Source organism: Topomyia yanbarensis, chromosome 1, assembly GCF_030247195.1.
Source record: "Topomyia yanbarensis strain Yona2022 chromosome 1, ASM3024719v1, whole genome shotgun sequence".
Taxonomy (NCBI): Eukaryota; Metazoa; Arthropoda; class Insecta; order Diptera; family Culicidae; genus Topomyia; species Topomyia yanbarensis.
Window position 1 is genome coordinate 145,127,560 of NC_080670.1, and position 16,064 is coordinate 145,143,623.

A 16,064-nucleotide genomic window follows, 5' to 3' on the forward strand; every position below is an offset into this window, starting at 1 on the left:
CTTCACTGTATAATGTTGTACCTATTTTAATATGAATTACACCATTCGGACATCATGACGTTATGACCAGTTTATATGGGAATTTGCTGTGTGACCGCATTTGTCAACCCGTAACTCCGGAACTGGATCAATTAAAAATTCAACAGATGCTCAAAAGTGCATTATACCTTTCATTTGAAACTAAGTTTGTCTAAATCGGTTCAGCCATCTCAGAGAAAAGTTTGTGCGTTTAAATGACACACACAAACATTTTCAGATCTTGACGAACTGAATCGAGTGGTATATGAATCTTGGCCCTCCGGTTATACAGTCAGTTTTTAGAGTGATTGCATAGCCTTTCTTTATATGAGAAAGGCAAAAAGTCCCTAGTCGAGGATGCATTGGTTACAAATCGTGGCAGTTCCATAGCCATGGATATTCCTCCTTCTGTAACATATACCTTCCGATTTTTGGGTGAAAAGTCCTTTTGGAGTGATGGCATACCTACCATATTTCTCGCAAAAAACATTTCTAAATGATACGAACATCGAGCATAGCATAAGGTTCGGGACTGCAAATCAAAGAAGCTTTCATCCTGCCTCACCACCAGTATTTAAAAAGCTTTTCCGTGGTTGATTATTTGTATATATTTTACTATATATATAAACGCGTGCCAGGAGAGTTCGTAGTGTTTTGTGTATTCCACTTCTTGCCTTTTCCTTTGCATGGCGAACAATCAGCGCATTGCGAGTGCTGTTTTCGACCTAAAAGGATGTGTTTTTTCCTTCTGGTGTAGCGGAAAAATAGGTCTCTATAATCAGTTGTTAGTTGAGTCGTGCGATTGATTGAATTGGAATAATATAGTACATATTTTATAACATAGTTCAAGTTTAATTACTCGATTTAAATGAATGTTCACGAGAGTAAGAAGTGTGGTCACTATTGAAGTTGCGGCTTGTGGGTGGTAGCCTATCATTCTGGTGAAAAAAGTAAGATAGGAAAAACGCAACATTAGTTTTTATCAAAGTCGTGGTTTTATTCGGTTGCCGAAATAAAGTGCTTGGGTGAAATCTGAAGTGTGCAAGTGTGATTGATTTTCAATTACGCAAATTAGCGAGGAAAGTGACAGCCAATCTGTGCCGGAAGTTACTGTATTGCCTAGCACGGGAAAGAAAACGGAAAACCACTAGTACGCAATTGGCGGTCGTGCTATCGCATCCCACAAAGGTGAGTGATTTTTTGAGTACTATGGAAGGGAGGAATTTGAACGACACCCAATCCAATATACGAATTAAGCACTGTCGGTCAATATGTAGTCTGGATCCAAGAAATAATAGAGAAAATATAGTTATGTAGTATTTCGGCACAGGTTTCTGGACATTCGAACGAAAGTTAATGTAATAAATAAAAGAAAATATAAGGAGAAAGTGGAGCATTCTAATATAATCCTGCTTAGCGCGTATGCTTTATGTTAGTATATTGGCCAAAATGTGTTAGAAAAAGAAATTTGTCCTACATTTTTCAACTTACAACCGAATTATAACATATACAGGTTAAACATTCAAAGGTCAAGTGAACTGAACATATCTTCAATCTTATTTGAGAAAGCGATCGAATTCATTTTTCCTGTTTTTCTCAATTTCCTTTATATTGAATCGCAAAGTTTCTATGTTCCACTTCCCTTCTATAAATACCTTTCACTTTTTCACAAATCGTAACCCTCTACTGCAGGAAAAAGGCTATTCAGAACTTGAGTGATGCTTGACGCATCCTTTAACCAAGGGGATACGTACAAGCATGATGTTAATAGGTATATGCCAGAAGCGTTCAGTCACGAATATACGCTTTGAATATGGTGCAAACGCAGTAACAAGAGTTCTCAGAGACAGCGAGCATGTAGGTACTAAATGTACATATGTTGCACAAAATCTTCAATCAGACACACCGGCGACACTATGAGAAGCCGGTCGTGCTGCATTGGAGCTTCCGCTACGAGTTATAGTTCTTACTATGATCAATGCCATTACTAATATGACACGAAGAGAAAGGTAATGATATTTCAAAGGGCGAATTTTTTTTTTGTGACATGAATCTCAACTTCCCATAACAAGAAGAACATGGAATCAAAAGTATGAATAAAAACGGTTTTATGGTTAAGCAGTTTCAACAATGGTCAGAAATAGCGTTATAAGCAAGATTGATAAATATAGGACAAATGAATGGCTGGCGTCCGAAAGGGGCTAACCCCACATTGAGTCTTATAGAAATTCGAGTTTTCTCTTTCGTTTTCCGAGATTTTAAGAAAAAGTAGTCTATCGATTCGCAATCAGTAAATTTTATGTTGTAGGCCACATATTGGTGCACTGGATATAATACTGTTTTTAGTTGGATTGCATTGTACGTTGACGTTTCGGCCCAAACAGTCATTTCTGTAGGCCGCTCGCATACTTGCTATGTATGGCTGTCTTCTATCTAATATATACTTCTTGCACAAATGTATATTATTGAGCGCATTTTTCGAAAATTCCAGTGAAAGTGTCATGTCTCTAGCTCTACATTGACCGAGCAATAAGGGATTACATTGTACTGTACATTGTGGTCCCAAAGTTAAAAAACCTGTTTTAATCCACCTAGTGGTGCAATTGTGCCTTTCTCATTTCTCCAAACTACGATTCCATGGCTGGTTATGTTCAATACAACGGTGGAAATTAATATTACATATTCAGTACGATTAGCACATACATACAATGGATCGACAGCCACGATCTTGAGATGCTATGTTTCGACACTGAAACATCGCTTGAAACCAGCGGCGGATCCAGAAAAAGGATCCGGGGGGTCCGGAGCCTGCCGAAAATTTTCAACTTGTTAAGACATTTTAAACAAGTTTCAATTTTAAAGTATCAACCCCTCAGAGCATACTCCTACCTACGCATAAATAAGTCAAAAAATCGCGGACATTTGGCATCCAAAATACAAATACGATTTTGAAATTTTCCCTTACTCCCCCCTTTGAGAATTTTTCATTTCAGTTTATATGGGAATTTGCTGTGTGGTTGCACTCTTCAACCCGTAATTCCAGAACCAGAAGTCCAATCAATAAAAAAATTCAAAAGCAGCCGATGGGAAGGTTGTACCTTTCATTTGAGAGTTTGTGCAGTTTGTGCAAATCGGTCCAGCCATCTCTGAGAAACAGAGGTGACATTTTTTTCCACATACACACATACACACACATACATACACACAGACATTTTCCGATCTCGACGAGCTGAGTCTAATGGTATATGACTAGGTTGACGATTTTTAGAGTGATTGCATAACCTTTCTATATGAGAAAGGCAAAATGTAAAATCAATTATTATCTTTCATTATAGTGTTATGGTGTCTTCGGAAAAGTTATTGTATGGCACTTAGCGCGTTATTTGGTTGAATCATATTGGTTCAGAACTCAGTCGCTAGGACGGCACTGTTATCTACTTTTAAAAAAGCTAGATAGAAATGTGGTGTCTTTGAGAAAGTTGTAGGTCCTATCATCTTCTGAAGATGCAAAATTTGTAGGTCCTATTTGTTTCGAGATTGATTTCACAAGCTCACCAAACTGCAGCCCTCAATTTTATATGTAAAATCATTTAAAATACTATTATCAGATAAAAAAAAAATGTGTGTTGTCTACGTCAACTGTAATATAAAGTATTTTAGTAATTATTTTCTGAATATATTATTTCGAGTCGTAGTAATATTTTTTTGAAAACAGCTTCGCATGATTATAACGTCATAATAAAGGTTCTCACTCTAATTTATTGGCAGCTGCTTTGGAAATCTCTCTTTGAAATCAATTTTATTAGTGATCCAATCATAAATACCTTAGGAATAGACTTCTTATTCTATACAAATCTATAATATAATAGAAAGAAATAACTTAGGCATATGAAATGGTAGGGTTTTATTTTTATCGAACTCAATCTGAAACCGAGAATTTCAAATATAAAAAAAAATTAAAAGTTATAACATCTACATGTACCTGATTTTTTTTAAACCCTAACCCTACCTATAAGACCTATAACCGATTATTTTAAAATTGATAAACCCGGATCAAGAGATCTGAAATGTTTTAACACCGCCTGAATTTGAAATTTTTATATGCAGAACTTGAACCAAAATTAAAGGTTTGACACCAGAGCCTATCTAGTGCGCTAGGATCCTCACACTTCTAAGAGAGAGCTAACATGTTAAGTGTTTCTATGTTTTTTGCGAGAATATTGAAAAATACTACCGATGATGATCACTATAATCATCATTGTTGCCGAACAATCCGGGCTCTCCGAATCCCGACCGAAGTTACTTTGGATTTTCAAGTTATTCGATCCTCTTGAACGCTTGCTGCACGCACATCTTCCATCATACACACAGCGGGGTCTGTCCCGAAGTTGATGACCTCTTCTAGGTTCTCTATCCATATCTCATGGTTGTACAGAGCAACATTTAGTATCGGCCACTATAATAAAGTAAGCGGACATGCGGGACTTGTATATGAACAAATATTAAAAGGATATATATTATATATCCTTTCAATATTTGTTCAAGTATCTTAGCTGCTCTATAATATTATAATATACCCTCTGTGCCTATTCCAAGCTGTTTGAAATTCTAGTAAGCAATGTGTTGTCCCGGGAAGCTAAAACATATATATATATATATATATATATATATATATATATATATATATATATATATATATATATATATATATATATATATATATATATATATATATATATATATATATATATATATATATATATATATATATATATATATATATATATATATATATATATATATATATATATATATATATATATATATATATATATATATATATATATATATATATATATATATATATATATATATATATATATATATATATATATATATATACAGATCAACATTTTTTCAGGTAGATCAACAGCCACGAATTTAGCACACTTTACATTGAAATAAAAGTATAGAAGATGGAGCACAAGCATACTGTCTATACTGATTTTTAAGCGGCGTTCGATCGCGTCGATCCTACTCGCTCCTACTGACTAAGATTGAGAAACTGGGAGCTTCACCTAACTTCACTAAGTAGCTTAAGTCATATCTTGTTGGCCGCACCTTATTTGTCAAACTGGGCAATATCGAATCACATAACTTCATAAATCTATCGGGTGTACTCCAAGGTAGCAATCTTGGACCCTTGCTGTTCTCCATGTTCTTCAATGACGTTTGTAATGTCCTTCCGCCAGGATGCAAACTTATCTACGCAGATGATCTTAAACTTTTTCTCATTGTGCGATCTGAATTGGACTGCATTGAACTACAGCGACAACTAGATGATTTCAATAATTGGTGTACTAGAAATCGTTTGGCTCTTAGTATATCCAAATGTTCAGTAATTTCTTTCACACACAGAAAAAATCCAATTTCGTGGATTTACACTATCTCCGGAAAATCACTTGATAGAGTGTCAGTTGTCAGGGACCTTGTTGTACCGCTGGATACTAAGCTGTCTTTCTGGGATCACTACTCCCACATTATTTCTCAAGCCAACAAGAACCTAGGGCTTATCATTAGAGTAGCCAAAGAGTTTACCGACCCCTACTGCATAAGAGCATTGTACTTTTCTCTTGTTCGTTCCATCCTGGAAGCTTCAGCTATCATCTGGTGCCCTTATGCGGGTATCTGGACTAACAGGATAGAATCCATACAAGCTAGGTTTCTCCGTTTTGCACTCAAACCCCTGCATGGCGTAACCCGATAGAGTTACCGCCTTATATTGATCACTGTAGTTTACTCGACATGAAAAAGACGTAATTTTATTGGAAAAGTTCTAACTGGCGTGGTAGATGCACCACATATACTCTCGCAGATTAATGTAAATGTTCCCCCAGAAGTTTAAGATCATGGGACTTTTTAAGATCTGACTATCAAAGTACTGATTATGGACAGTATGAACCCATAAGGGCGATGTGTAGTGTTTTCAATAAAGTTTATGAACTTTTTGACGACTCTCTATCATGTGATGTTTTTATATGAGTGGACCGTATCCGACTCTTTCGATCGATTCAGTGACTCGTACTTTGAAAAATGATTGTTCGAGATAAAACAAGAAAAATCAAGGGCTTTAAGAAACGCTTTCGTGTTACACATATTTGAAGTATTTTACATGGTTCCATTTTCAATAATGGACTCAATTTATTTTACGTTTCTCGAATACTATTAGAAAGAATGTTGACGTTGAAGGTACGTATATGAGTTTTAGCATAATTTAGAAAAGAGTAGGGTAGCCTAATTTTCTTTCCTTCCAACAAATAGTTGGATGTGATATAAGTGTGAGATGCTATTATTTGACAATCTCAAATTTAGCTGCAACCGTTGGATTTGGTGAGACTTCCCTTATAGACACGATGTTGTCAAAATCTTTTCAAATGCTCCATCTAGCAGTAGCTGTGCCAATTAAGAAATCGAGGACTTTGCTTTACCTTCGGTTGATTGATGCACACATTTCACCATTATGTTGGGATATAACAGATGTTTTTTCATGTTTCATTCCGTGGAGACAAACAGTGCCCAATGTTTGTCATTTATTTTGTTTCATTCGCTCTAAAGATTCATAATCTTGGCAAACTGTCAAATCGACTCATTCGGTTCATGTTGGATTTCATTGGGCTCATAATAATTAGTCACGTTATCAGTGAATCGCAGTTCTTTAGAAAAGAATCGCGGTTCATTCTTTTTGTAGTGGATTCTTTTGATCGATTCGCAATTCATTCGCCCATCTCTACTCCATCTTAGCGGTCCTGCTTGAAATAGCTGCCCTGTTTTACGATAACTTGTCTGTTTTTAATGATTTTTCTATACACTATTTTTATGGCACACTATTTTACTATTATCAATATTCAAGCCCTGGTGTTTCTGAATTGGCTGGTGTATAAATAATTAAAACTCAAAGACCGATAACGGAGTTACAGTTACGTGCATACTTTACATACCTAGTTTCTTTGCACAGGATTTGAAATTTTAGAATGATACCCTGCCTCAGACGGTGAAGGTTTTCAAAGTGAAACAATCACCTTACATTTCCTGTGATAAAAATACATTTAAAAAAATAAAAACGCATTGAATTTGTCCTTTAAAGACCATATCCTGAACATCAAAAACACAAGTCTCATGCAGCTCATTTTCAGTAAATCTTTCGACATTGCTCATAATAATGGTTTACTTAGAATTTGAAAGATTTGCGGTATGCGACGCCAGTTTGATTAAAAAAAAATATTTCAAATATTGTTATTTTCTATTTTGCTTAGGTTTTTCTTAGGTTTATGTATTTAATAACATCTTCTCTTTTTATGGGGTTACATACCATTTTTTCGAGAAAAATTTGAAGAAAGTTTGAATTTGAAGGTCAAAGTTATATTTTGCTAGAGACAAACGTAATTTTTCATCCTTTTCCTCACACTTTACAAAATGTTATTGTCGTTGTTAACCACATTGAGTGTTTGTCTCAACTCTACGCATTCTCAAAAAATACATTTGTAGCAAATTTTGAAATGTTAAAATTTAACTTTGTTTTTCATTTACGCATGTTCGCCAGATTTAACTGAACAATGATTTAAAATTATAAATAGGGTAAGGTGGGGCAAATCCGACCGTTGGATAAACCCGACCCCCCTTTGTTTTCGAAAAACAGAAGCACTACGCGAAACTAATATCAATGTTGTCGTGTAGAGCATCGAAAATAATCATGATGGTGGCATGACAGCATTTTATTAGTCTACATTAAGATGCTCAAACGACAAAAAGTGTGTTTTTACAACTTTGGATTTGATTTTTGTGCATCATTGACTACAGGATATTTCTGAGTGTTTCAGTGATTGCATAAAAAATGTAAGTGGATTTAAATTCTTTGATTGAATTTCTTCAAAGTGCATAGATGAATTTAGTTCAACTTTTTTCATATTTTTTTAAATTGCATCTTAATGAAAAATGACACGGTGGTGCAAATCCGACCTCTAAATAGTGTGATAAATCCGACCGCTTTTTTTGCTATGAAAATGTTTATTTATCAAATTGAAATATATTTTTATTATTATTTAGCACAATGGTTATATGCTTTTGTTATTTTTTTGCACTTATGGTTCATAATTACAAACGAAAGATATGTGATGAATATTGTATTCGTCGAGCAATTGCTCCGATGCAAATGAAAATATCATTACGTGATACGTGCTCGTGATTTTAAGATTCTAAGATTGACATTGAATTCTATTTTCTTCAATAACATAGCATTCATTGATTTATCATAGAAAAAACACAAAATTTGGGTAATATCTATACTAAATCAATCAAAAACATAGGCGGTCGGGTTTATCCCACCATTTTTGAAAACAGCAATAATGAACTTTTTCGTAAAACGCTTGTATCTCAAAATTTTCAAAAGATGCGAATAAAACGTTATAAACAAAAAGTTGCCCAGATGTCTAACCTTTAATTTGGTACATAAAACGACTTGATCCGATGTAAAATGAGCATTTTACAGTCAATGCTATTTACTAGATCGGATTTGCCCCACCTTACCCTATATTTTAAGTGGTCTGATAAAAAATTCCTTTTCCATAAATATCTTCGGTACAATCAGATGAAATAGTCCGGAACGGTCACATTTTATACATTCTATTGAAAATCTTTACTTGTCAATTTTCGAGTATGGGGAAACGTCAGTGACCTAGAGCTTTTGTACTTGGCTAACCGAGACATCACTCGGTACCAGCCAGCGCCTTTAGGGCACTAAATTCAAACAGTTCATGTTGTGTGAACTGTTCGAATTTAGTGTCTAACTGGCGCCATGGCGCGCCAACTTGGTGTTAGTTTGGATATATCGTCAGTTACTGACAAGTGGAACACAAAACATCCAAATACAACTTTTATACAATATAGGTTTTGTGATATTATGCGCAAATTGGTATTATTTTTTTCTTTTTGAGAAATCATAAAGGTTGCACTCTCTGTATCACCAATCGTTTTTAAAGAAATATGCCTTTTTTACCGAATTGAATTTACCCTCCCATCAGTAGTGGAACATTGTCCACTAGACTCATCTGAAACGTGCCAATTTTACCTTCTATGGTATTTGTGTACCGCATCACGTTTAGATGGTAACACAACACATACATTCATGTGCATGTTATTTGCCACCTTTCGTCCCTGTAGAAGCGACAGGATTAAACGGAGACTACGTTTTTCCATGCCATAATGCCATATCACGGTCAACACCTCGTGGTTTCCTTTCACCAATGTTGAGTAATAAGTGTCTGCACCGGTGAAATGTGGAAACAAAACCAACGAGAATGAAAAGCCAAAGTTACACTTAAGCAGGCGAAAATCAATACTTTCTAGTCTTGGAATGGATAAATAAATAATGCCCATTCAGTTGCAATCGCTGTTAAGCTACGATTAGAAAACATGTACTTCTGATTTTTAAAATGTGTTTTTACTGGACATATTTTGCATATCGTCTTGTTTTTGGTTTATGATATATTTTATCGTTTGTGTATGGATTACACAATGTATATAATTATTAAGCAATAAGTATTTTCTGAAGGTTACTTCGAAGGTAGACTGGGATTACTTTTTCACTTTGCCTCTACCTAACCTTCCAGAACGCATATCTGTCTTATTTTTATGGTCGGCTTTTAAAAGTTCAGGAGATTTAACCGAAGAAATTTAATCTTTTGAATAAGTTTAGTTAAAATTTGACCAACTAAAATTGAACTGACAAAACCAACGCTGAAACTTCCACGGAAAACTAATATTCCTTTTTTTCCCCGGTAGAATAGCATTGATCATGGCCGGCGTGCGCTATTGACAATTTAATAAAAATGTTGAGTCAGTAAAACATGCACAGTGAAAATAATACTCTCCTTCCAAGTATCATTTTTTTCATTGTGTATTCATTCGATCAATCACGAAGTGCAACAACGGATAGTCTACCAAAGTTAAGTAAGCTTCAGGTTCCATTTAAAAGGGACCATTCATAAATTACGTTACGTAAAATTGATTATATTAATTTTATTCATGTTGTTCAGTTTATTAATTTTAATCATTTCATTAGTATTACATTTAAGTATTTGAGTTTGTTTAATTTTATTTGTTCTATGTCGTTTATTTGCTTTATTTATATTATTCATTCTACTCATTTCATAAATTTGATTTTTTTTACATTTATTATTTTTTTAATATCTCCTAACATTTATTTTTATTCATTTGTTTTTAATTTTCGAGATTCATTTTGTTAATTTCGGTCAATATTTATTATTTTAATTTCTATAAACTTATTCATTCCAATGATTTTTCACAATTGATTCAATTTATTCGAGGTTTTGTTAGTTATTTTTTACTGAACACAGTAATCCCATCTATACTTAGTTGGATGCGTGGTTCGCATGAACTAATGCTATTGAATGAAAAATAACTGTTTGTATAAGAAATGTCTAATCTTACTGCTATGTGGATTAGAATGGGTTTCTTTTTAACATTCGGATAACCAATCCTTTGCAGACTTGCTCGTATCGATGCGTTGTCCTGTTGGAATGTTTATCTTGCAGAGCGGAAACGTCGAATGCAGGGCTCATAATCTTCTTTTTATTTTGTGCGATGTGGAAGCAAAGCTCCTTTCCCCTACAACCTCTGTATGCAGCTTAAACCATAACGGATCCCTGCGTAGAAAAAAGAGGTTTTATCTGAATTCACGCCATAGTAAAAAAGAATGTCATGAAAAAATCGTGTTTGTGTTTGGTATACTACTACCATTCTATTTTTTTCCATTTTTTAATTCCTAGTAAAACTATTCGGTTTTTCAAGCTATATCGAAAGTATCTCTGAGTTGGTGCCATCAGCCATCGAACCAAACGGATATAACCCGCTGTTGACTAATACTGGATTTTGCTCGTTTTTTTCAGATGACCGCAACAAGGAAGAGTAGCGTTCTATTAGGCCTGCTCATACTTTTTTCCATATCATTGAAAAGCAACAACGCAGCCCCTACATCGAAACAGACTGGTAAGAATAAACTTGTTCAAAATAAGTTTAGCTTTAAAATGTTGAACGATTGCGGTTAGATTACTTAAACATTACTGTTTGATTATTTTTGGGTTTCATTGCAAGGACATGCACTATCGTTTCCATAAAACTACCAAACGAATGTTCCTTTCAGTGGAATCACCTACATTTTATGGAAATGCGCTGTGTCACAATAGAGTTGAGTGTGTTTGCTTGTAATCTTCTGCCTTTATGTGGTAGGATGCTGGTCACTCGACCCCTTGCTGTGCAACCGCAACTGTCTTTACTAAATATGTTAGCTGTGAAGGTTATTGAAGATGGATGTGTGTATGGTTTAATAAAATGACCCAAAAAAGTTGTTTGCGATAATGTGTGATGTTCTGCAAGTAGTTAGATCTAATTTATTTCAATTAGTTGGGCAATATAAATATCAAAATGGGCTAGTCTTAGTTTGGATACATATATTGAGGTATTTCAAAGAAAAACAACGAAACAATTCTATCCAGAGTTTTCTATTTGATAATTTAGAGGAGTTTTGTCAACTTCTGATGATTTTGAAAGGGTTGTTTCATACTGTGGCAAAAATGGGTTTCACCTCATAATCGGTGGTGACGCAAATGCCCACCACATAATTTAGGGCAGCTCAGATATCAATTTGAGAGACATTGAATTGATGGAATACGTAAATAGTAAAAATCTGCACATACTAACCAATCACCATTGGAGACTCTTTATTTTCCAAAGTAGGCCAAATTGCTTTGAAAAAACACGAGATAAGTCATTGTTGGAATATAGAAAGTTTTTCACTTTAACTATTCAAAGCTTTTCACTGAACATCTCGAACTTGTAAGAATGTTATTTCAAAAGGTATATTAATGAATCGGCTTTATAGAGATTATCCACGAACAACCAACAATAAACAGTTCGGTTTCTCATCTCGCTCAGTTCAGATACTAGAAATCGCACAGCTGCTATAGCAGGGCAAGTAATCAAATTTACCCGCGCGCCGCTTGGTCTATTTGCAAAGGCAAACATTGATTCCTTCTACCTAGTGTGTGAAACGTGAACAAACAATGAGTGACAATGCAAAACAAGAGTATATCCCGTTGTGGGCAAACTGTGTTGCTGTTGACTACAGTAATTCGCTGGTTGGACACTTTTTAACTGGACCGCTTTTTAGTTGGACCTCCGCTAGTTGGACCATTGTCCAATTAAAAAACATCTGAACGTCAAAATCTCGTGTCAAATTTACTTTGACAATAAATCTGATAATATTTAGAGGTGTGAACAGATGCATTTACAATGACAACATTTCCTTTGGAGAGTTTTTGACATTTGTCAGTCGGTCCAACTAGCGAATTAAATTTGCTAGTTGGACAAGATTGTGGCCCAACCAGCGAATCACGACTGTACTCGAAATGTCCGGTAAGACCATCAATTCGTGAAGCGGAGCAAATGTCGAAGGTGAACATAAAGCTCAACGTATCAGAAGTTAATGCGCTGCAATTCCATCATTTACGTCATGCAGTACTGATTATATTAAAAAACATTAGTCAAGCAGAATCATTCGCTTCCCAGAACAACATGAAACACGTCGTCGACTGTTATGACATTTTATACAGTATCCCAACGAATATAGATGTTGACAGTATTGAAATAAAGATACGTGATCTGGCACTACGTACTAGCTCCTCCGCTATCAAACAAATCATGTCCAAATATGGAGAGGTGAATAATGTTAAGGAAGATACTTGGAGGAACTTCTTCCTTGGACTCCACGACGGCGATCGTGTGGTGCGTCCGACAAAACCTATTCCCTCTTACTTGACTTTCACATGCAAATCACCTCAAGGTGTTGAATATTCTCAACAAACAGTAGTCACGTACCTAGTGCAGATTCCTACATGTCAATATTGTGATCAACCGCTACACCACGGGAAACCCGGCGCAGAGACTGCTAAGGAAATTCCACCTGATACGATCAAAGCCGGTATACAGTTGTTGTATGCTAAACCACAACCGGTTGGTAAACCAAAGACTGCAGACCGGGCATTTTCAAAAACCAGCTCAACAACGATCGGGCCTAGTACCACTAAACCAACTGCCATTACCAACATCGAAGTTACAACGATTACAGAAAATGTTTCCAAACCAACAACCAACACCACCAATAAGGAATCAAATACCGATGAAGAAGGATTTACAATAGCGACCCGTAAGCACAAACAACAAATAAGAACATCCGACCGTGAGCAACATGAATGCAGTACCAACGTAAACGAAAACGCGAGAGAAGACGGACCGAATGACCCTTAAGGTGCGGCAGACAACGCACCTAATATTTCACCACCAAGGAAGAGGATATCAACACGCAGCAGTAAGATGCGTTAACAAGACCCGACGAACGGGCTGTAAATATTGTAGAAACACGAAAGATCCATGGCTCAGTTGTGCCAACGCATTGAGCCGTGTCAAATATATTTAAAATAAAAAAAAACTGTTTTAATCCACCTAGCGGTGCAATTTTGCCTTTCTCAATTATGAATACGAAAATTTCTGCGTTGTCTATATTCATTAAAAGCTTTCAACAACTATATATAAGAAAAAAAAATCATTATTCGAGGCCTAAAATGTTATAAAAGAAAAACAGCCAAGAAATTTCGAGGTGCCATAAAATCTCGACGTTTCATGCGTTTAAAAGATGTTTGGCATCAAAAATACGAATTCGATTTCTGAAAATTTCATGGGGTCAAAATTTATTAAAAGCGACATTTTCTGCGTTATCGTACTCATCACCCTGTAATTTCGGAACCGGAAGTCGGATTAGAAATTCAATAGCAGCCTATGGGAATGTTGTACCTTTCTTTTGAGACTATTTTTGTCAAAATCGGTTCAGCCATCTCTGAGAAAAATGAGTGACATTTTTGGTCACATACACACTCAGACGCACATACACACAGACATTTGCCGAAGACATAATTTTACTATATGCGCTGGCAAGAAAGTTGGTAAATATTTTTCACTTTTACGGAGATTAATCATGAAAATAACAACACCACATGAAAGAGCTTATTGCGTCGACAAATTCCTCCGAAGACGTCATAAATCTAAATTTAACGATTTAGGCGTAATTAATAGATTGCACGATTTTGAAAAAAAACTACTGTGCAATGGTTAAAGAGTTCTATCTATCTGAAAGTACACTACCATTTTCTTAAAATAACATAGAAGTCCAGGCAAAAAAATCGAAACTGTGATTTGAAGCGCATTTCGCGCTCGAAATGTTGTTTCACCAAAATGTTTTTTTCGTGATAACGATGTCCAAAAAATATGCAACCCCTATTCTTCATTTTTCCTCATTAGGGATCTTTAATTTGGAAAATATGTGTCAGTTTTTCGTATGTGTTGATAGCGGGTATCCTTACGACTACACTCATATCATTCTTAAACCTTAATTATTCTTTTCCGATTTTTAAATTAAAAAAAAACCAAATTAAATTCAACCAACAAACTGACAGTTGCCCTACTAAATGACGTATCTGCTATTATCTCGTTCGCCTCATTGTTAACCGGGACAGCACCCCACACAGCATGATCTGGTACTTTTGCAATCCACTACCCGGTCAAACCATTCGGAATTTGATTTGGAATCCTGAATAGAGTCAGTATGGATTCCAAATCAAATGCAACAACCGATTCTGAGTCGGAATCGGTTGTTGCATTTGATTTGGAATCCATAATGACTCCATTAAGAAATCCGAACCGGTTCCGGAATGAGTTTAACTGGGTAGCAGCCTGCCATCCCAAGTTTCATATGCAAACTATGGTAGATCTGATAAGGCAACCTATAGAGTCGTGCAAGTCGCATGGGTTTGGATATGTTATTGTCCTAAAAGGAAACAAACAAAAATGTTTTTTCGATAGTTTCGGGCCTAAAAATTGAAAAAAGACTGAGATATTAACTCATGGTACTATTTTGCACCAGGACATGCCTTAACCCGCACACGCCTAAAGATCCCTATTGATCATAATTAATTATTCTCGTATTATAGTGAATCCTTTTTTCATTTTGTGGATGAGAATTTTTAGAAGCTATTTTTACAGCTCAAAACATCGATTGTGTGGGAAAAACGTTCACTTATGCAGAAAATATCAAAACATTTATTTATTTAATCGTTAAGGTACGAGGAATACTTCTATACCAATGAGTTTTTTGAATTTTGGAATTTTAGTTGATATGCCGGACTTCCATCGTCATCTCCGAAAATCTCTCAAAAAAGGCTCTGGGGAAAAGGCCATAGATCTACCAATTATCGACAATTTTTATAAACTTACCCAGTCAAAAAGGGCAAGTTTCTGGCTAACGGGGGGCTATTTGCCAACTCGGATGCGCTAATTGCCCTTCAAATAGCCAGCAAATTGCTGGCAATTAGGGGGCTATTTCAAATGCAACATTTGGGCGATTTGCCGTCGTCATTTTTTTGCCGCCCGACCCGACCTTAAATCGCCTCCAAATCGCCCACGGAACGCGCTACCTAATTGCCTAATATGAAAATTAAAAATAATACTTACTTACCAGTATACTAGGTAATCACCACCAACTTATACGAAGAATCAAAGGTGAAACTGGTATTGCACACCAAAACTTATCACAATCTGACGTTCATCAAGACTTTAGGTCAGAGATTTTGTTCCACTATATTTACACACGATTCCACAATTTCCCACATTCGTTGGCTACATGAAGTGCACTAGACAAACAAAATACAAGCGAGAACACGCCAATTGTTTAAAAAAAACTTTTTTAAGCTTAAGCCAAACATGAACCGCCATGTTTGAAAAACGCAAAAACAACCAAGTCCTTTTCAGCCGCCAGAAAATTTGTCTAAGTGTTGAAATCGCCTTTAAATCGCATTCGCAAATTGCTTTAGGGGCAATTAGCGCAGGCGAGTTGAGTTAAACGTCAAACTGTTTAAATCGCC

General features: G+C 35.6%; 2 protein-coding genes across 3 annotated transcripts in view; both read left to right on the forward strand.

Moving 5' to 3' along the window:
• The first annotated feature begins 701 nt into the window (after positions 1 to 701).
• The window catches only part of LOC131676345 (uncharacterized), a 62,440-nt gene continuing 47,077 nt past the window's right edge, over positions 702 to 16,064 (forward strand). The window contains exons 1-2 of one of the 2 annotated variants that reach the window (XM_058955438.1): positions 702 to 1,206; positions 10,983 to 11,082. In XM_058955438.1, coding sequence (XP_058811421.1) covers positions 10,983 to 11,082 — 100 coding nt within the window. In that variant the 5' untranslated portion in view covers positions 702 to 1,206. The remainder of the gene's footprint in view (positions 1,207 to 10,982; positions 11,083 to 16,064) is intronic. The other variant, XM_058955440.1, reaches the window with a different exon arrangement.
• LOC131676365 (uncharacterized) lies at positions 12,168 to 13,471 on the forward strand. The gene is made up of 2 exons (XM_058955444.1): positions 12,168 to 12,230; positions 12,455 to 13,471. The coding sequence occupies exon 2, from the start codon at positions 12,538 to 12,540 to the stop codon at positions 13,396 to 13,398; it is 861 nt and encodes a 286-aa protein (XP_058811427.1). The 5' UTR covers positions 12,168 to 12,230; positions 12,455 to 12,537; the 3' UTR covers positions 13,399 to 13,471.